General features: G+C 53.0%; 1 protein-coding gene across 2 annotated transcripts in view; it reads left to right on the top strand.

Moving 5' to 3' along the window:
* The window catches only part of ADAMTS10 (ADAM metallopeptidase with thrombospondin type 1 motif 10), a 50431-nt gene that overhangs the window by 6734 nt on the left and 22733 nt on the right, over nucleotides 1-20964 (top strand). For both annotated transcript variants that reach the window (XM_051810579.1, XM_051810578.1), the window contains 9 exons: nucleotides 1248-1612; nucleotides 7203-7362; nucleotides 9303-9520; nucleotides 10685-10768; nucleotides 11147-11292; nucleotides 15058-15101; nucleotides 16286-16391; nucleotides 16556-16702; nucleotides 18840-18981. In XM_051810579.1, the coding sequence (XP_051666539.1) occupies nucleotides 1248-1612; nucleotides 7203-7362; nucleotides 9303-9520; nucleotides 10685-10768; nucleotides 11147-11292; nucleotides 15058-15101; nucleotides 16286-16391; nucleotides 16556-16702; nucleotides 18840-18981 (1412 nt within the window). The remainder of the gene's footprint in view (nucleotides 1-1247; nucleotides 1613-7202; nucleotides 7363-9302; nucleotides 9521-10684; nucleotides 10769-11146; nucleotides 11293-15057; nucleotides 15102-16285; nucleotides 16392-16555; nucleotides 16703-18839; nucleotides 18982-20964) is intronic.

Below are 20964 nucleotides of genomic sequence, written 5' to 3'. Positions count from 1 at the left end.
CCAAATAGGTGCAGAAAGCACAGCAAGGCTCTTCCAGAATGAACAGAGGGTTCAGGACACTTAAGACCTCCAGACACAAGGGGTTCAGAAAACACAGTGTGGTGGAGAAGCTGTCCTGCCCAGCACACGATATTTTACATTTCCTACTGAAGCCTGTGGTGCTGAGGGCTGTCAGAGACAGCTCAGATCCAGCCTTGCAGTCCCTGGGACATTTTCCTTTGAAAAGGAGGGATTTCTGGGGAGGGTTTTCAGTGCCAAGTTGTTTGACAGGCAGAACTGTTGCATTACCAGGCAGACAGGTCAGACAGTGACCTTGCAGAGCACATTTCAGAGCACTACCGGGCAGGCCCAAAGCTCAAGTGCCCCAAGAGAAGGTGCTAAGCCATGCTGATATGATAAAAAATATCACAAATCCAGTGACCTGGGAAGGCAGGATGGTACCACAGACAGAGACCTGGCCGAGGAATAGAGATGTCTGACTTCTTTTCTTGCTACCTTTTCAACCTAACTGGGGAATTCCGGTTGCCCTCTTTCTTCTTTTGATAGTTACCCTCTTTCTTGTTTTGGTATTAAGGTTGGCACTACAAGGACAGTGGCTTTATGCCCCTCAGGAGGATGCCCAGGACCTCTGCACTGAGGCAACTGTGACTGGGGAGGTTGGTGTGGTGCTGTGATTGTGTGAGTTATCAGCTGGCAGGTCCATTTGGCAGCTGTAGATGTTCTGAGGAACCCACAGATCCTCAGCAAGACTGATATTGTCACCCCAAGGCTTGTTCTGGTTCATTTTGAGGAGACCTTATTGCTGGGTTTGTTACTGAAATGATCCAGTTAAAATAACCCTCCAAACCACAGAGAGTAGCTCTGCACAGCCTGGAGTCCCTCTGCCCAGTGGAGATGGAGGATGGATGGATGGAGGGAGGGAGGGATGGATGGAGGGATGGATGGATGGATGGAGGGATGGATGGATGGATGGGAGATAGTCCAGGACCAGAGCCAGAATTCATGTGTCCTGAAGGGCCCCTTTACATCATCTGCAGAGGAAGAAAATTAGACTCCATAGTGTTGCTATCCCAAGGCTCTGTGGGCTGCAGGGCTTTGGGAGTATCCCAAGGATCCTGCAGCCTGGGCAGAGCACACCCTGTGTGTCAGGCCCCTGTGCTGGCTGTGGCTGTGCTCAACATCACTGGGTGTTTGACTCAGGCTGTCCTTGCAGAACATCATTCCTCTGTGTTTCCTTCCCTCCCCAGAGGAGTTCCTCTCCAGCCTGGATCACTATGAGATCGCCTTCCCCATCCAAGTGGACCAAAACGGGGACTTCCTCACCTTTGACATGCGGAGGCAGCTGAAGCCGCGGCCCCGGCGCAGCCTGGGCTCCCTGGCCTACGAGCCCTCCGAGCAGCAGGTCTTCTACAAAGTCTCTGCCCACAGGACCCAGTTTCTGCTCAACCTGACCCTGCACTCCAACCTGCTGGCTGAGCACTTCACTGTGGAATACTGGAAGCGGGATGGCATGGACTGGCAGCACGACTTCCACGAGGACTGTCACTACGCTGGCCACCTGCAGGACCAGTACCTGAGCTCCAAGGTGGCCATCAGCAACTGCAACGGGCTGGTGAGTGTCTGTGCTTGGCAATGCCGACAACTAATTGCAGCCTCTTTGATCTCTGCAACCAGTTGTGTGTCCCAGCAGGTGGGTCCATGTGCTGGGAAAGGTCTGGGATTGGTGTCAAGCGGGAATATTGCACCAGTGTCCAAAATGGGTGGAAGGTGCAGACAGCACATCCCTCATCGCATCTCCAGGGGTTCCTCATCCCTGTTCCACTTCCAGTCCTCTCCCTGCCAAAGGCAGTGGGCATTTTTCCACTGATTTTAATTGGAATGGGATAATCCAGGCTCTAGACTGTTATTCTGGCTCTCGCAGAGCTCTCCCCTCCCCTTCCAACAGCAACAGCAAAAAATGTTTTGCATGTGCTGAAAGAGAGGGAGAAGTGCAGGAGGGCAGGAATTTCACAGCACCACTGGAATGTCAAAAGTGCATTGAGGTCCTTACAAGTGTAGATGCATTCCTGGGGTTCCCAGGCTTGATTTCAGGAGCTAAAATGTGAATTATGTAGGAAAAACTGAAATAATCATGTTTTCAGTATGAAAAAGAGAACAACAAAGATGCATTCCTCAAAACCAGCAAGGCTGCTGGAAGGAGGGTGGGAATGATTGATTTTGCAAGTCTTAACAGCTTATAAAAGACATCATGATCCTAAATATCAGTAAGAAAAGCTTTATGGTAACATCAGTGGTAAGGTTAGCTGAGGTCTGGACTAGATTGCTTGGAGAGTGGGAGATCTTTGGAGATCTTTAAGAACAGGCCAGATAAATGCCTCTCAAAAATCCTCCAGGTATGATTCATTACTTCTTCCAGCGCTGGGAATAGACTAAGGACTTCCATCCCTATTTTTCTGTGATTTTTCTGATATTTCTGGCTCCTAAAGCACATTTCATGACCTGCCAGATGGAGGGATGGAGCAAACATACCCCGTTAGTGAATCCCAAGGCTGATGGCTCCCTTGGAGGGATAACATATAGAAAAAGACTCTGTAGGCCAGACTCATATTTAGGCTCCAGCCCCACCTCTGAGCACTATTCTGGCAGTGTGGAAGAGCATCCAAATGGGAATAAATTCACGTTTGATTTATTGCTAAATTACACTGCCAGAACAGTGCTGTGGGTTATTAACTGAAATGAGAATCTGACTCATTATATCATAGAGTCTAATGTTTCCACCTCACAGCCAAAACTCAGAGCTGCATAAACTCCTGGTTCCCTTTGTTTAGACATGGGAACTCTGCTCAAGTCCCAGACAATTCCCTGGTGTTCTCAAAGGCACTGAGGGGTGAGCTGGATGCTGCTGGATCCGGAGGGATCTACCATCACCCTTCCCACTTCAGAGGGCAAGCAATGGCCCAGCAGCACTTTGAACTGGGATAATTCCGTCCACAGGCTGTGTTTAGCCCTGGAGCGATACCAAGGGCTGTCTGGAGGAAAATGCAGCCAGGCACAAAGAGGGACTGAGGGTCATCCAACAATGTCTCCTTTTCCTGAGCTCTGTCCCCGGCCCCCAAGAGCTGTGGACATCAGGGAAGGTGGGGGAGGAGGTCTGCTGGGTCAGTGAGGACGACAGGGTTGGGAATTTGGGCAAGAGGAGCCTGGAATGTTTGTAGCTGGCAGAGAGGGAGCCGTGCTTACACCAGAGACCTTTGGCAGAGCTCTGGTTGCTCAGTAACAGCTGATTCACTCGTGCCATCCCTCATCCACAGCGTGCTCAGCTTCAGGCAGGAACCATCTGCTTTGGAGGGGACGGGCAGGGACAGAAGAGGGTCCCCAGTGGGTGAGGAGTCCAGGTTCGTGTTCCTGCTGTTGAGGGGGGACTGCACAAGGTGACCCATGTTTGCAGACCCGGCTCACTGAAGCTGCCCAGGGGGTTGTGGTGTTGAAAGGGCACAATCAGGAACCAGGTGCTGGTTGTGGGGTGAGCTGTGCACGAGGAGGAGGGAAAGGGATAATTGTGTCCAACACAAAGCTGAGAAAATGGTAATGAGCCCTCAGCCATCCTCCTGTCCTCCAACTCCCACATCCCTCAGGAATTTCTGTGTCTGCAGGGTGCACCACTAAACTGCTTTGTTTTCAAACACCTCTGACACAACCCTCACCTCGCAACACATCAGCTTTGGATGCCAGTGTCTGGGCATGTCTTCCCAATATCCAGACACGCTCCCACTGTTTTTCCAGACCACAGACCTGAGGACACTTAGGCAGAGAGGCTCACCCCACACATCTCCCATGGAGGGCGAGCTGGGCTGGGCTTCAGACTGAGCTTCAGGGGAAGTCACCCAGGCTTAAGTTCACAGAATCACAGAATATCCTGAACTGGAAGGGACACACAGGGATCATCAAAGTCCAACCCCTGGCCCTGCCCAGGACACCCCAGCAATCCTCTCCTGTCCCTCAGAGTGTTGTCCAAATGCTCCTGGAGCTCTGGCAGCCTTGGGGCCGTGCCCACTGCCCTGGGGAGCCTGGGCAGTGCCCCAGCACCCTGTGGGGGAAGAACCTTTCCCTGAGATCCATCTCAACCCCCCTGGCACAGCACCATTCCCTCAGGTCCTGTCCCTTGGTTCCCATTGTTTAGACATGGGAACTCTGTTCAAGGCCCAGGCAATTCCCTGGTGTTCTCTAAGGGACTGAGGCTGTTGGTTCCTTATCTATAAACATATAAAATGTTATTCTTCACCAGAGTATCTTTACTATACACATATATTTATATTTTCTCAACAACCCTTATGATTTTGACATAAAACAAAGCCATAACAAATTTTGTCCTTACAGAGATAGAACTTGTTTTGGGTTACTTTTGACCACAGAAGGGTTTGGGTTGGAAGAGACCTTAAAGCTCATCCAGTCTCACCCCCTGCCATGGGCAGGGACACCTTCCACCAGCCCAGGTTGCTCCAAACCCCGTCCAACCTGGCCTTGGACACTTCCAGGGATGGGGCAGCCACAGCTTCCCTGTGTGTGCTGAAATCGTGTTTTCACCTGAAGAGCCCCCCCTGGGCCCAGCATGGACACAAATGCTTGGAGCAAGGCAGAGGTGGTCCCTGCTGAGGCAAACAGCTCCTGTGTCTGTATGAGGAGCTGGAAGAGCCGAATCCCAGTGTGAGGTTGTGCTTTTCTGAACCGTGGTTATTAACTAAGAACACAAACCATCCTTGCTCTGCAGTTGACCTGGCTGAATCACGGACAGGATATCCAGTTTAGCTCCCCCACAAACCACAGGGATCTCCCTGAGGACTTCTCACCACCCCCTTTCACCAGGCCTGTGTCATGTCCAGCATCTGGACCTCAGAGCTGGGTCCTTGGGGTCACCCTCCCAGGATATCCAAGCTTCGTGGCGGGAGGTGGTGGTTTGAGGCTCCAGGTTTAAGTCAGAACATCCCTTTTGCAGCAGGACATAGGTTTGGGGCAGGAATTGCTCTTCCCCCTTGGTGCTCTGCCCCGGGCTGGTGTGACCTCCTCCCCGGCCCTCGGAGCCGGCAGCCAGCTGGCTCTGCTGCCGGCACTCAGCTTTCCGCCGGAGCCTTGGCCAGGGTAACCTCACAGTACCTCACTTGTGTTTGAGAAGGTGGAGCCCAGCCAAGAGCAACAGAGCCTGGGGCAGGAGGAAATCCCCCGGCACTGGGGGTCTGGGGGCTTTGCCATGCACACACTGCCCCAGTTGAGCTCTGGGAGGGAGGGAGAGGGGCAGAGCCCGGCTGGGCTGGGAGGGTCCACCCTACAGAGGCTTGCCCAAGAACACCCTCCACAGTGCTGTTACACAGGTGGGACCTTCCGTTCAAGGACCTCAAGGGGTTTTACAGACACCGACTTCTCCTCTCTCTGCCACAGAATCCCAGAATATGCTGAGTTGGAAGGGACCCACAAGGATCATCCAGTCCAACCCGTGGCCCTGCACAGGACACCCCAACAATCTCACCCTGTGCCTCTCAGGATCATCCAAATGCTTCTGGAGCTCTGGCAGCCTTGGGGCTGTGCCCACTGCCCTGGGGAGCCTGGGCAGTGCCCAACCAGCCTCTGGGGGAAGAACCTTTCCCTGAGATCCAGCCTGACCCTGCCCTGACACAGCTCCAACCATTCCCTGGGGTTCTGTCCCTGGTCCCCCCAGAGCAGAGCTCAGTCCCTGCCCCTCCTCTGCCCCTGCCCAGGCAGTTGGAACTGCAGTGAGGTCTCCCCTCAGTCTCCTCTGCTCCAGCTGAACACACCAAGTGCCCTCAGTGTCCTGACATGGCTGCAAATCAAGGCCCTTCCCCATCTTCGTTCCCTCGTTTGGACACCCTCTAATGGCTTCAGATCTTTCTTATATTGTGTCCCCCCAAACTGCCCCAGTATTGCAGGGGAGGCCACACCAGTCCTGGCAGAGCAGGGCTCCTGTTCCCTGGGCACAGAGGGAGATTTTAAAGTGCTGTGACATCCAAAGTGCTGTGACATCCAAAGGACAGCACCAGCGCTGAGCTGGTGGCAGGGCAGGGGTGTCTCTGCACACAGGGATGACCACTCTCCACCTCTGCTTGCACACAGGGAGTGGGAGGACAGCCAGGTAACATGGGTCTTGGAGGTTTGGGATTGTGCCTGAGCCATGCCAGGTGTATTTCTGTGCCTTGGTTGCTTGGTGGTGAAGTTCAGCTGGTGGCACAACCACCTTCCTTGGAGTTATTGGGAGATTCAGGAGTTGTTACAGTGACAGAGCTCATGTTGTGCTTCCAGAAACTTTTTTGGTTGCTCAGACCTTTCAGGTAAGGGGAAATCTTGCTGTGAGGATGGGACTGGCTGCAGAGGAGAGATCTTGCAAGCACCTGGTGGGTTTGGCTGCTCACCCCACTGGGATCTGCTCCTGCCTGGTCATCACTGTCTCACAAGTGGCTCCACTCAGAGAGAGCAAAGTCTGGGCTCACAGCTGAAATTCAGTCAGTCAAAGAATAAAAAAACCCAAACAAATAAGGGAGCAGAAACAAGATCATCTGACTGAGGTGGCCAGTCTGAGGTGTACAAGGTGAACAACCCAGGTTCCAGGCTGCAGAGGAGGGTTGTGGCTCCTGCTCGTTGCCTCCCTGCTTAATCAGAGTTCAGATTTTAAAGATTTGGTGTGTTTCTCAAAAGGCTCTGAGTATTCATACTTCTCTGCAGCTCTGTGCCCCAGTTCCCAGCTGGTGGAAATGGTCCTGAGCTGCTTTGGAAGGTTCTCAGGTGAAGCTGAAGGCACAGGAGGCAGGTCTCACTGCTGAGCTGTGCTGCAGTTTCAATGTATGGTATTTAGGATCCCACAGGCAGCTCTCAATGAGACTGAGTGGGTGGAATAAGAAACAACTCATTCATAATTTTGCAAGGAAAGGCTGTGATTTCCAGAGGACTTCAGTGAACACAGATGTCTCAAGGCATCCAGGACCATCTGGCTGGGTTTTCTCTGCTCTGTATGTTCATACAGTTCAGAGTTTGTGTGTGAATGAAGGATTCCTTCACATCCTCCAAAGTATTTATCAGTCCCCAGAAATTATGGAGTTGATTTACAGAAAGCTCATTATGAGAAGCCACCAATTCAACCCCCAGTTCTCTCTCCATCTCTTTTATTGCCTTCCCTCTCTCTCTCTTTCCTTCTGCAGCACGGGGTGATCGTGGCAGATGAGGAGGAATATTTCATTGAACCCCTGAGCCCTGGAGCCAACGTCAGCACGGGGGGAGAGGGCAAGGGCAGCCCCCACGTCGTGTACAAGAGATCATCTCTCCAGTACCCCCACATAGATGCAGCCTGTGGAGTGCTAGGTACCTGTTCCCACCAACACCCCCTCAAGCCATCCCAGAAAAGGCTGGGAACGTCCTGTCAGACCAGGCTTTGAAGGTGCACACTGCTCTAGGTGTCAAAGAACCAAATTCATCTGCATTCAAGAATTCTGTGTTTACTTTGACCCATGTTGAGCACTTCTGGTGGCCTGGTCTTTGGAAAGGTCTTGTGCTCTCCTCTTCACAGCAGGGCTTTTAATTGTGTAAATAGATCATGGGATAGGAGAGAAAAATCCACCTCTTATTTTTACTCAGAAAAATCCTCCCAGATTTGGCCAAGTTACCATGTATTGAGAAATCACAGCTTACACATGCTCAGCAGAGACTTGTCTTTGGTTTTTAGCCACTGCAGGTTGTGTCCATGCTGAGATAACTCTGCTTCTGTTGGAGACCAGGTGGAAAGATGCCTTGGGGGTGGGATGTGGGACCTGGTTGGTCACAGAGGATGTTTACAGGGAATGGTAACTGTACTTCTACCCCATTTCTACACCTGCAAACCTTTGACTCCCAAAGGGACTCTCCCAGGTCTGTCCTGGCCTCTCCACAATTGCCCTTCTCATCATCTGTGTCCCAGTGTGTGGCTGTGTTCCGTGGTCCTTGGGAATAGACTCCATCTACCCAAAGTGTTGCAGGCACACAGGATGCCTCTCCCTCAGTTTACAGAGGTAAACTCCCTGGCTCTATAAGGATGAGAGGCCATCCCTGCAGAGGGGCTGGATGGCTTTCTGTGGATCAGTTTGGGGGGACAGAGCAGAGCTCTCCCCTGCTGCTCCTGGAGGTTTATGTGTCCCTTCAGGGTGTTCATTCACTGCCTCAGTGGTGACACTTAACCAGATGAGGAGTCACTGCTGGAAGGGGTGGGACACCTGGAGACATGGGGGCACTGCCACCCTGCTCTGGGCAGCTCTGAGTGTCCCCAGACCCACCAGCATCTCTGGAGACACTCTGTATTTCCCTGGCCCAGCTCCTCCCATCCCAGCTCCCAAAGCTGGGACAAAGTGCCAGCAGACTCCCCTTCTGCTGACTCTGTGCCACATTCCCCAGCTTCCAGAAAAAAAATTTAGCCTGCTCCTAACTGCTTCTTGGAAAGCAAAGTCCGTGCAGTGGGAGCCATGGGGCAAACACAGTTCAGAACAACCACAGTGCAACTGGCTCAGCAAAGCCACCCAGGCTGGACCTGTCCTCACCTGAGCACCCCCATGAGCTCCAGGGATGAGCCAGAGGAGCTGGAGCTGGCAGGTTGCGGGGCTGCCTGTGATCTGCCCGTCTTCCCAGTCTGGTAGATGTTTGATGATCCAGCATTAGAGCAGAGGAGGGGGATCCTGGCAGGGTAGGAGGGTGGCTGTGGTCTCCCAGTCAGCTCTTCTGCCCTGTGGTGGTCTCCAGGCTGAGGGATTGGAGCTTATGACCCTACTGGAACCCTCCCTAGGGTCAGGTCAGCAGCACTTGGAGTCTGAAGCAAAGTCCTACAAATCTGCTGCTGCTGCTTTGGAGGCTGCAGCCATTTCTGTGGAGGAAAAGCTAAGTCCTAAATTGAGGTCCTGGCAGGAAAAGGAAAGAGGAAATGATCTGCAGTGCTTTTATTTTCAGGTTATATCTGTGCAGCCTCTAAATCCACCCTGGGACAGAGATGAGGGCCGGGCTGGGCACATGGATGTGTGTGGGGATATGGTGGGATGGGCACACACTCCCTGGAAGCAGGAGGGGGCAGAAGGGGGCAGGAGGAGGCAGGAGGGTGCGTGTGGTGCCAACAGGGCTGGCAGGAGCACGGGACAGCCCTGGGCTGCAGGGGGGCATTTGCTGGGTCCACATGAAGAGCCCCAAAATGGTCTTTCCTCTCCCCTCACGCTGCACATCCCAGACCTCTGTGAGCTGCCGAGTTGCTGCTGGAGGGCAACAGGAACATCTCTTTCCCTCCTCAGATGAGAAGCCCTGGAAGGGGAGGCACTGGTGGCTGAGGACACTGAAACCCTCCCCTCTGAAGCCAGCGGGCAACCACAGCCAGCGGGGGCAGCTGCCCCTCAAGAGATCCGTGAGCACCGAGCGCTACGTGGAGACCCTGGTGGTGGCTGACAAGATGATGGTGGGGTACCACGGCAGGAGGGACATAGAGCAGTACATCCTGGCCATCATGAATATTGTAAGTGTTATAACCACACCAGGAACGTGAGGGGGACTCAGACACACACCCAGCAATTACTCCTGTTCATCACCCCCAATGTCTGGGCTTGGCAGAGGGTGCTGTGTGTTTTTCCTGCAAGAAAAGTGGGGTGGGAACACAGTGGGGGAATCAGATCTGTTCCAGGAGGACAGCGGCTTCTCCTCGTGCTCAGAGCAACAGTTTTGGGTCAAAAATCCTGACATGCTGCTGCTGCAGATGAGCAGTGGTGCCCCAGAGCCTGCAGGGCCTCTGTTGTAAAGGAGAGGCACCACAGGAGAGGCAAACTCTGGCCTGTCTGAGCTCACCACAGGCCAGATATGGGCTGGGAGAACAAAGGCCTTTCTTTGAACAGCATCTCTCATCTCAAATTAGCATTGCAAATAGGGCCAGCCAAGCTGAGAAACACATGGGAAAGCATAAGGACAGTGAGCTCTCACGCCTGGGGGCTGAGCAGCGTGAGGGGTCGGCAGAAACACCCTCCTTCTTCCACACCACACCTCCCGTGCCCCTGGGCTTGGGTCATTGCTGGCGGCAGGATACCAGGCTGGCTGCATTAACAGCCTGAATTGGCCACGCTGAATCCTCCTGTGAGGTGAGATGGGCTTGGAAATTATCCATCAATCCTCTGAAAGCCCCTCTGTGATGGCCCTTTGTCCTGTCCTCCACAGGATCTCCTTTCATGGCTTGCTCTGTTTGCATTTCTAAAGCAGACGCCAGATTTTAAAACAATAGCGGTTCTAACTGTTTCATCTGCTCTGACACACCAACCGGGTGCTGGCAGATTTCTCAGAGATGCTGTGCCTTTCCCTCAGCAGAGCTTCATCCTTGGGGCTGAGCGATTCCATGGTCGTGGGGCTTCCCCTCCTGAGCTCCAGGCAAGGAGCAGGTGCTGGGGGATCATCTTCCCTGCTGAGTGTCCCCAGAAGGAGACACCAAGGTCTCTCCCTTGTTTTTTCAAGCCTGGTAGTGGAGTCTGTGGGAATTTAGGCTTTTCCCTAACTACCAAAGGGGAGTTTTTGTTCAGATCCCACAGCCCTGATTCCACCCACAGGGCCCAACTGAGGGCTCACCCCCTGATTCCAGTGCCACCCAGCCAGAGAGCTCATTTTTAAGACTCCTCTTTTCTTGTTTCTTGGAGGTCAGGTTGCCAAACTTTTCCAGGACTCGAGTCTGGGCAATATTGTCAACATCCTGGTGACCAGGCTAATTCTCCTCACCGAGGACCAGGTAAGCTGAGCTTTGCTGGGCCATTTCCATCACATGTCTGCACTTTCTTTGTGGGTCTGTGTGTTCCCCTTGGATTTCACCCCCAGGAAACCTCCCCTGTACAGCCTGTTGGCTGCTCCACATCCTCCTAAAGGCACCTGGGGACTGGGTTCAGGCCGTGGGCTGAGGAGACCTCAGGGACTCTGAGGATTTTTTCTATGATAAGGTGACTTTAGGGAAGTTTAGGTAGCTTTAGTCCTCCTAAAGTCACATTTTGCCTGCTTTCTGTGTAAAGTGGGGGCATCTGGACTGGTGTCAGTGCTCTGCTGGCGTGGAATAGGCAGTGCCTTCACATCAGAGCTCTCCTGGGAACACACTGTCATGTTGCTTCCATTCCAGCCCACACTGGAGATCAACCATCATGCCGGGAAATCCCTGGACAGCTTCTGCAAGTGGCAGAAATCCATAGTGAACAGGAATGGCAATGGGAATGCTATCCCTGAGAACGGCATAGCCAACCACGACACTGCTGTGCTGATCACCAGGTGAGGCTGAGCCCAAGCCCACACCCAGCAGGGCTGTCCTTCATGTTGTCCTCTCTGGGGTTGTCCTCTGGGCATCTGTCTGTCCTCTGGGCATGTATCTGTCCTCTGCCTCTGTCCAAATGGATCATCCAAGGCTTCCATCCCCCACGAATGACCTGGCAGTGGCCATCCTTCAGTCTGACCATGTGCCAATTCCCTCAGAGGGATGTGGATTATTGCAGTTCACACAGCTATCATCTTCCACTTCAGTTAGTTCTCATCCTCCAGCATCTTCCCTCGGTCTTTGTTGGGCTCTCAAGGAGCTTAGTTTGCAGCCACGGGCATTTGCACACCAGAAGGCAATGGCATGGGGTTGTTGGGTACACCAGAGCCCATCCTGGAGTTGTGGAGCACTGGGCATCCTGGAGAGCCCTGTCTGCCTCTGCTGTGGAGGGTGAAGAGGATCCAAGTGGGACCTGAGCATTGTGACAGTGACAGTGCTCCAGCCAGTGCAGGATTTGGCTCATCTCATTTTAGATGACTACGTGTAGGGCTGAACTCTCTCCTCAGTGGACATCCTTGGAGTAGTTACTTCATTCCAACTCCCTCAGGACTCCTGCCTGTGTTCCTATGCTCCTGGAACAGCAGCTGAGGTCAGCAACATGACTTGGATGCTGGACTGGACCTCGAGAGCTGCAAGAAGGGAGTCTGAACCTTCATGTGGTGAAGAACATGTGAAGAACAAGTGAAGAACAAATAGCCCCCCATCAGGACAGATGGGGGCTTGAGCTTGAAGCAGCAGAGGATGGCAGGAGGGACAGCTGGAAGGATGGATGGGTGGTCAGAAGGAGGGAAGATGAAGAGATGGTAACAGGGACAGTAGAAGGAGGAGCAGAGCATCTGAAAGGACAAGATACTGAAGGGAGGGCTGGAAGGAGTCCCTGGAGGTTTTTTCTCTGTCCCTGGAGGTTTTTTAAGATAAAACTGGATGTGGCACTCAGTGCCATGGTCTGGCAACCGCAGCGGGGTTGGATCAAGGGTTGGAGTTGATGATCTCGAAGGTCCCTTCCAACCCAGCTGATTCTGTGATTCTGTGATTCTGTGATGGAGGGGAAAAGGGCACTGTGAGGCTGCTCTTTGAGGTGTTGCTGCTGTGTCCAGGACTGTCCAGTGTCCACACAAACCCTGCTTGGGCAGAGGGGAAACATCCTGGGGAGAGGCCAAAGGCAAGCCCAAGGTTTGTTTGTGCTGTTTCTCCTCCTCTCTTGTGGAGTGGAAGAAAGTCATGAAATGTAAGTGCTGCAGAGGGGAGCCTCCAAGTGGGAGCCAGTTTCCTTGTCCACGTGCTGCTCTCCTACTCCAGTTCCCGGTAGCAGTGGGAGCCTGGAACATCCCTCCTAGGGAGCTCATGGGATGAGAGCCCACAAGCATCAGCAGAGGAGCAAGAAAAGGGTCCCTGGGCTGCAGAATTTCCCTCTCCCGGGGCTGCAGCTCTGCTTTTTCCTCCCCTCCCACCACAGGCGGGATGCAAACGCCGGCTCCGAGTTTTTCATCCTCCCACCAGATGTTTGAGCCAACCCCAGGGAGTGGCTGGGCTGGGACAGCACTGTCACATCCCTAATAAATTCTCTGTCTCTGATAACATCTTGCTGAGCTCCAGGCTTTTTTCTCTTGCAGGGACGTGAAACCTGAGCCTCCAAAGGGCTTTAACAGTATTTGCTCAAAAGAGAGCAACAAATGTTTTCCACTGCTGAGGGTGAGAGGTTTGGACACTTCCAGAGAGCCAAAGGAACAGGAGCATCACCAGGAATGTGTCACATTAACCCATCATGGGCTGGCACTTGCTCAGTCTCTACTCTCATCACTTGGGGTCAGCTCACTGGGGTGAGCAGTGTCAGATGGTCCCAACACCACGGAGGTGTCCCCAAACCCACACGGGCACAAACACTTTTGTGTTTTGGGTTTGCTTTTGGCCTTTCCAGCATGTTTCCTCTCTGCCCAAGCAGGGTTTGTGTGGGCACTGGACCGACAGTCCTGGACACAGCAGCAGCACCTCTGAGAGAGGCCACTTGGTGCCCTTTGTCCCCTCCATCCTTCCAGCTCTCCCTTCAGCATCCTCTGTCCTTCCAGGTGCTCCGATGTTCCTTCCACTGTCCCTGTCATCCTCTCAGCATCCTCAGTGTAACATCCCAACTTGTGCCCCCTCCTGCCCACCCTGCTCAGATCTCAGCATTAGCCTGGCCCCTTTCAGCCCTGGCTTTACTAAACCAAGTCTGTGGTGTCTCTCCTTCTGGAGAAAGTGTTGGAACAGAGGCAGGTGGGGCATGTGGTTTACCTCTGCAATTAAATGATAATATTCTCTGTCTAACCCCAAACTGGTCTCTTTTGGAGCTGCTACCACATCCTATTGTGAGGGTGCTGCGTTTCCATTTGAAGGAGATTTTTACTCTCCTTGTTATAGCTCTTCCTTGTATCCAGCTAATGATGTGCAGACAGTGGGTTTCTTGATGCAATGGCTGGAAGTGGAGGCCAGGAACAGAGGGAAGAGTCACCTTGAATCAACCTTTACTGAATTTGTTGGGAAAATTCTCAGTAAAGAACTAAACTGAAAAAAAAAATATATATATAAAAAAATCACTTGAGCATTTTCATGAAACCACAGTGGATTTTGAAATGGTACATATTTTCAAACTGAAATGTTTTCCTTAGTTTTTTAAAAAAAATTCAGAATTAAAACCCTGGCAGTGTCCAAGGCCAGGTTGGATGGGGCTTGGAGCGACCTGGACTTGTAGAAGATGTCCTTGCCCATGGCAGGGGATGGAATGAGATGATCTTTAAGGTCCCTTCCAACCCAAACCATTCTGGGATTCTGTGATTCTCTGTTTGATTAATGCAATTTACTGCAAGGGACCTGAGTTTCCAGACCAGAAACTGCCCCTCTCCCACCTTGCCCTACTGGGGAACATCCCTGTGCCTGATGCCTTCCAGGAGTGCACAGGGAGCAGAGCTGGACCTCCCACCCAAACCCAAAGAGCTCTAAGTCTGGATTAGCATTGTCCCTGCTGATTTATAGGATCATTAAGGTTGGAAAAGACCTCCAAGATCATGAAGTCCAACCTTTGACTGAATCCTCCCATGCCCATGAAACCATATCATGAAGTGCCACATCTGCTGGTTTTTTGGGCAATTCCAGGGGTGGTGACTCCACCACTGCTCTGGGCAGCCTGTACCAATGGCTGACCACCCTTCCCATGAAGCAATTTTTCCTAAAAGCTGATCTAAACCTTCCCTGGAGCAACTTGAGGCCATTTCCTCCTGTCCTGTTCCCTGGGAGCAGAGCCTGAACCCCCCAGCTCTCCCCTCCTGTCAGGGGGTTGCAGAGCCAGAAGGTCCCCCCTGAGCCTCCTTTTCTCCAGGCTGAGCCCCCCGAGCTCCCTCAACTGCTCCTGGTGCTCCAGCCCCTTCCCCAGCCCCCTTCCCTTCTCTGGACATGTCCTACCACCACATTTCATCCAAACCAAACCTCTACCCCAGTTCAGCACTGCCTAGAGTTAAAGGACAGGAGATGTCATTGAAAACCCACAGTGAATCTCAGCCTGGGGAAAGTGAGTGTTGGACAACACATCTTACCTGCTACCACTAGTACTTTCCATTCCAGAAGTGTTCCATGAGCCATGGGCTGGTTTGAAGTGGTTTGGGTGTGACCACATGGGTAAAATGGGGATGTGCTGCTTTGGAGGCACCTAAATTAGAAGCATCTTTAACTCTGCCTCCTCTTCTTTGCAGATACGACATTTGCATCTACAAGAACAAACCCTGTGGCACCCTGGGTAGGTAGAATTTTGCCACCCCTTCAGCAGCACTTCTCACCAGCACAGAGAACTTTGGGGGCATGGTGAGGGTGGGCTGTGCCACCCCCTTTCCCAGGGAACAGGCTGAGGGGCAACACTTGCCCAGCAGTACAGCAAGGACCAGCAGCAGAGCCAGGAACAGCCCAGTGGTTTTCGGCCTCCTCACTTCTGTAAACACTAAAAACAGCAACCCAGAGGACAGATGGGCTCTGGAACACTTCTCTGTTATATCCCTGGGTCAGGTCCAACCTGATGATTAAGAACCACTCACATCTAGGGCTGGTCCATGGCCTAGTGGAGTATTCCTGGCTTAGCAGAGAGAAATAAGCCTTTTTTGTGATGACTATAAAGGGAGTTCTTTATTGAAATGGCGAGACACAGACAGACCCTGCAGCTTTCTCTGGCTGCAGCTCCTAATTTATCTTGCCCTGGTCTAGACTGAGCAGTCAGGGAGGGATTACTGCTCTGAATCACTGCAGTGAGAAGGGAAAACTTGGTGGATCTCTGACCTGATGCAACTTCAGATGAGGAGCCTGAGAGGGAGGTGAGGCTGGAGGTGCTGTGATGGCTCAGTTCATTCCATGAACAGAGTCAGATCCTTCCCTGGCCCAATGGAGGGGGCATAGCCTGTGCTGGTCCATGGGCAGAGGGTTGGGAGAATCTGCTTCCACTATTCTGGGGAATTGCACTATTCCACTACTTGGGGGGCAGTTCTGATGATCCAGCCCTCCAGACTGAGTCAGGCTGGATTCCTGATCCTGGTGGGTGTCAGCCAGAACTAGGGTTGGATCTTGTCTTACTCTGTCCAGGCTGCCCTGCCCGAGTTTGGATTCCTAAGTGCTCGTACAACCATTCCCCCACCAATGTTTAGACAAGGACTGCTCCACTCTGTGCACAGTTTGGGATTTGGATATGAAATTCAGAGGATTTTGACCCATTCTCAGCATTTCTGAGCCTGTCAGTGTTAATTTAGCTGACAGTACTGAGCCACCACATACCCAGAGCCCATAGGAGCCATGAGTCCATCCCAAAGCCCAGTGGGAAGGAAGTGGTCACTGCCAGCAGGCTGTACTGGGCGTTAGTGAGAGCCCCCACACTCCTCCCCTGTCCCCTGCAGATGCTCTGTGGTGGCTCTGTGTGACAGCCCTGTCTGCCTTCCCCAGGCCTGGCCCCCGTGGGCGGGATGTGCGAGCGGGAGCGGAGCTGCAGCATCAACGAGGACATCGGCCTGGCCACGGCCTTCACCATCGCCCACGAGATTGGCCACACGTGAGTACTGTGCCAGGACAGGCCCTGCGAGCAGCTGGCACAGGGAAGAGCCCCCCTCGGGTTTTTCCTGCCAAGAGGAGCTGAAAACCCTTCCTATGGATGACCCAGATGTGTTGAAAACACAGCAGCTGATCACCTCTCTCTGCCTTGGTGGTGCTTCCCAGGTTTGGCATGAACCACGATGGGGTTGGCAACAACTGTGGCTCCCGTGGGCAGGAGACAGCCAAGCTCATGGCTGCTCACATCACCATGAAGACCAACCCGTTCGTGTGGTCCACGTGCAGCAGGGATTACATCACCAGCTTCCTGGAGTAAGGAACCCACCTCACCCTGCCCTTCCTCCCATCTCGCAGCCACTACACGCCTCCAACCTCCTACAGTCACCTGTGGAGGGGGTAAAACCCAAGAAAAGCCCCCAAAGCACCCAGCCCTTCTGTCTTGTCTCCCAGCACCTCATCCTACCCCAAGAGGCACGTGCTCTCTTTCCTTCCTTTAGACATTCCCATGTTTTTCTTGCCTGATGAAGCTCTAACCCCCTGTTATGACCTTTGTTTAGGTTCCTCACACCCACAAGTAGATCAGTAGCTTCTGGAGGCATTTGGATGGTTCTGAAGTTCAGCTAGGGATTGCAGGGAAGGGTTGGTGTGGTGGGGAAGGAGGGTCTGGAGTCAGGACTGGGTCTGTGTGGTGTGCACACCCTCCAGGCACTGGGGAGGAGAGTTTCCAGTGGGAACGAGCAAAGTAGGAGAAAGGTTTTGTTTGTTTTTTTTTTCCAAAGCACCTTCAGGATTCAGGAGAAGGGACAGGACAAGAGGGGATAGATTCAAACTAAAAGAGAGTAGTTTTAGATTAGATATTAGGAGGAAGTTCTTCTCTGTGAGGGTGGTGAGGCCCTGGCACAGGTTGCTCAGAGAAGCTGTGGCTGCCCCATCCCTGGAAGTGTCCAAGACCAGGTTGGAGAGGGCTTGGAGCAACCTGGGCTAGTGGAAGGTGTCCCTTCCAAGTTTTAAGGTCCCTCCCAACCTAAACCTTTCTATGATTCTGTGATTTAGGCTCCTAAGTCCCAAATTTCAATATTGTCACCATGCCTAAGTCACATCTCTGCAGCCTGAAAGAGCTGCTTATCCAGGGTTCCAGCAGCTCCCAGGTTTCTGTCACAAAACAACCAGTCAGGATCAACTTGGGTGAGGATTTTGGTAGAATACAGGCACTGTGTAATAAAAGGACTGGATAGGATTTGAGTGATGACTGGAAGAAGCACGTGTGGGGGGGGTCAGTGTGGAGGGAAGCCCCCAGGAAGTCTGAATATCAGACTTCAGCCAGTGATGCTGCAGTTGGAATACAGTGAGAGGAGCAATAAAGTCTCCTCCCAAGGGGCTTCGCCTGCCCCACTGTCCTGCAAAGCTTGGCCAAACCCCATGGCTCATCCCCAAATCCCACATCTGGCAGCTGAGGTTTGGCCACAGCAAAACCTGTCCCCCTCAGTGAGCCCTGAACATTCCCCCCAGCCAGGCACGAGGCACGGACAGCCTGGGAAAGGCCACCCTGTCCTCCAGTGACCCGAGGCCTCAGCAGGGCTGGCAGAGGACAAAGAGTTCATGTTGGGTCCCTCTGAGGTCTCCAGGGAGCCTCCACCAGGACACAGTGTGGGCAAGACCCCAGAATTTGGGGCTGGGGGGTGGTGACGGGGCCTTGGATTTAGGGAGAGCTCAGAGAACAGCAAGGAAGGGGGAGGGAAAGGCGTGTTCCTTGCAAAATTTGGATGCTTCTACAAAGCTCTGGTGAGCAGAAAGTCAGGCTTGAGGCACGGGCAACTCCAGTTGCTCTGAGCTGGGGCTCAGTTGAGCAGAGGGCAACCCCCTCTTCCCACCCACTGCCCACATGAGAGTCCTGGGCACAGACCTGCCCTGCTGGCCCCAGAACCCACAGGGACAGCCAGGGGCTGGTGATACCCTGCAGAACAGCAGGAGCTGTGCCAGGGGTGTTGGGATGGATCTCAGGGAAAGGTTCTTCCCCCACAGGGTGCTGGGGCACTGCCCAGGCTCCCCAGGGCAGTGGGCACGGCCCCAAGGCTGCCAGAGCTCCAGGAGGGTTTGGACAACGCTCTGAGGGACAGGGTGGGATTGTTGGGGTGTCTGTGCAGGGCCAGGAGTTGGACTGATGATCCCTGTGGGTCCCTTCCAACTCTGGGTATTCTGTGATTCTATGAACCCTCAGATGAACACTTCAGAGTTCCCTAGGAACCAGCATGTGCTTCCCAGCCCGGAGCACACAGGTAGAAGGATTCCAGAGCACTTTCTCAGCAGTGGTTCTGCCCAGAGGAGACCCAGGTTTATCCCCCCAGGCTCAGCTCTGTGCAGAGCAGGGAGTTGCACTGCTGATCCTCCACCTCAACGCCCTCCCTCCCACGAGCCTTTCTGAGCTCTGATTCTCCTCTCTTGTTTCCAGCTCTGGGATGGGACTGTGCCTGAACAACGCTCCTCCCAAGCAAGACTTTGTGTACCCCACAGTGGCTCCAGGCCAGGCCTACGATGCAGACGAGCAGTGCCGCTTCCAGTACGGAGTTAAATCTCGCCAGTGTAAATACGGGGTAGAGAGCCTTCCTGCTTTACTATCGGTTCCCAGGGGGTGGAGGATGGGGGGACAAGGACAAAGGGATGTGGGGCTGTTCCTCTGCAGCCCCGTCACTTTGCTGTCCTGCCTCAAACAACTGGCATGTTCTCCGTGAGCTCGTTGACTTGCTTCCCTCTGAGAGGACAGAGATGGTTTCCCGTCCACAAAGGTTGAGCCCAGCTCTATTTTGGTCAGGTTAATCAATGGGAAGAGGTGTCTTGCCTCTGCCTGGTGCCTTGGCTACTGCTGGTCCCCAGGCCAAGCTGTGTTCTCCTCATCCAGACTCTGTTCACAGACATATTCTCCATAGTCCTTGCTAGAAGTCATTGTGCTGCTCAGTGTGCTCCTACGAACTTAGGAGGAGAACCATCTTTCTTCCAGGTGAGGTGGAGCAATATGCTGTAGGTGCATTTGTAGGTACAGCTGCACACCTAAGCCTCCCCTGGCAGCCCCTGGTCTTTGGACCCAGCAAACCACTGAAAGGAAAGGGTGTTCCAGGAGAAAGGAGTCTTCTTGGATCTCAGCCTAACATTTTGTTGTTCTTAACCTACTGAAGGCTGGCAACTGTCTGAGCAGAGTGATGAGGGGAAGTGTCTGTGCTGAAGGGCTGATTGAGCTCCTTAACATATCCATGTTCCTCTAGAGAAAGCAGTGGGATGCACAGGCAGCAGTGTTGTCTAATGGATACATATTTTTTCATGGAAAGGGTAATTAGGCATTGGAAGGGGCTGCTCAGGGAGGTGGTGGAGTCACCATCCTTGGAGGAGTTCAAGGACATGGGACTCAGTGCTCTGATTTAGCCAAGGTGGTGATCAGTCACAGGTTAGACTCAATAACCTTGGAAGTCTTTTCCAACCTTAATGTTTCCATGATTCCATGTGCACCCACCCCAGTCCAAGCCCTGGAAAGCTGTGAAGGAGGAAACTTATCAGTCCAGGATTTAGCTTCTCTTAAAACCATGTAAGCACAAGCCCAGCTCTGCCATTGAGGTGAACCAGGTCATCACTTTGAACGTTCATCTATCTATGTTTAAACACTAAACCACCTCCTGGTGGTCTCACCAGCTCATCCTGGTGAACAAAGAGCAAAGTTTGGCTCTCCCAGGCCCAAAGCCTATTGGATATGAGGCAGATGCAGCAGGAAAAGGCTGGGTCCAAATAACATGGTCGTGGTTCTGATGTCAGGTGATACCAGCTGGGGTTTGTACCCCTCCTGAGCGGAGCCAGAGGCAGGGAATGGAAGCTTCCCACATTTACATGCCTGTGTCCCAGCTGATTTTTAACTGGGGTGGACACTTCCTGTGTATACACAAAGACCACAAAAGCACAAAATGTCCTTGTGATGACCCAACCTGTCATGAGTGTGGCTTGGGACAAACCCAAAGGGCACAAGGGCTTGGGTAAATCCAGGTAAATGTGTGAGTCCACCCATGCTGTGCCCACATAAACAACCTCCCTTCCTCCTCCATGCCAGAGAGCGGATGATTAATGGGAATAATAAGGACAGAGAGAGCAGATGTCACTGATTCAGGGCTGGGTTGGATGAGGCACTGAGCACCCTGGTCTAGTAGAAGGTGTCCCTGCCACAGCAGGGGGTTGGAACTGGATGATCTTTAAGGTCACTTCCAACCCAAACCATCCCATGATTCTGTGATTGCAGCTGGAAAGTCACCAGGAAGCCCTTGGTGACAGAGGGAAGGGTCACCCTGTGGCACTCTGCTATTCCTTGATAGCCACACCTCAAATCATGGGTCCAGTTTTGGGGCCCTCATGACAAAAAAAACCTTGAGGGGCTGGAGCGTGTCCAGAGAAGGGAATGGAGCTGGGGAAGGGTCTGGAGCAGCAGGAGCAGCTGAGGGAGCTCGGGGGGCTCAGCCTGGAGAAAAGGAGGCTCAGGGGGGACCTTCTGGCTCTGCAACCCCCTGACAGGAGGGGGGAGCTGGGGGGGGTCGGCTCTGCTG

The sequence above is a fragment of the Manacus candei genome, unplaced genomic scaffold (genome assembly GCF_025592945.1).
Source record: "Manacus candei isolate 608988 ecotype Guabito, Panama unplaced genomic scaffold, ASM2559294v1 h1tg000078l, whole genome shotgun sequence".
Lineage (NCBI taxonomy): Eukaryota > Metazoa > Chordata > Aves > Passeriformes > Pipridae > Manacus > Manacus candei.
This window is presented reverse-complemented; position numbering and strand designations above follow the sequence as displayed.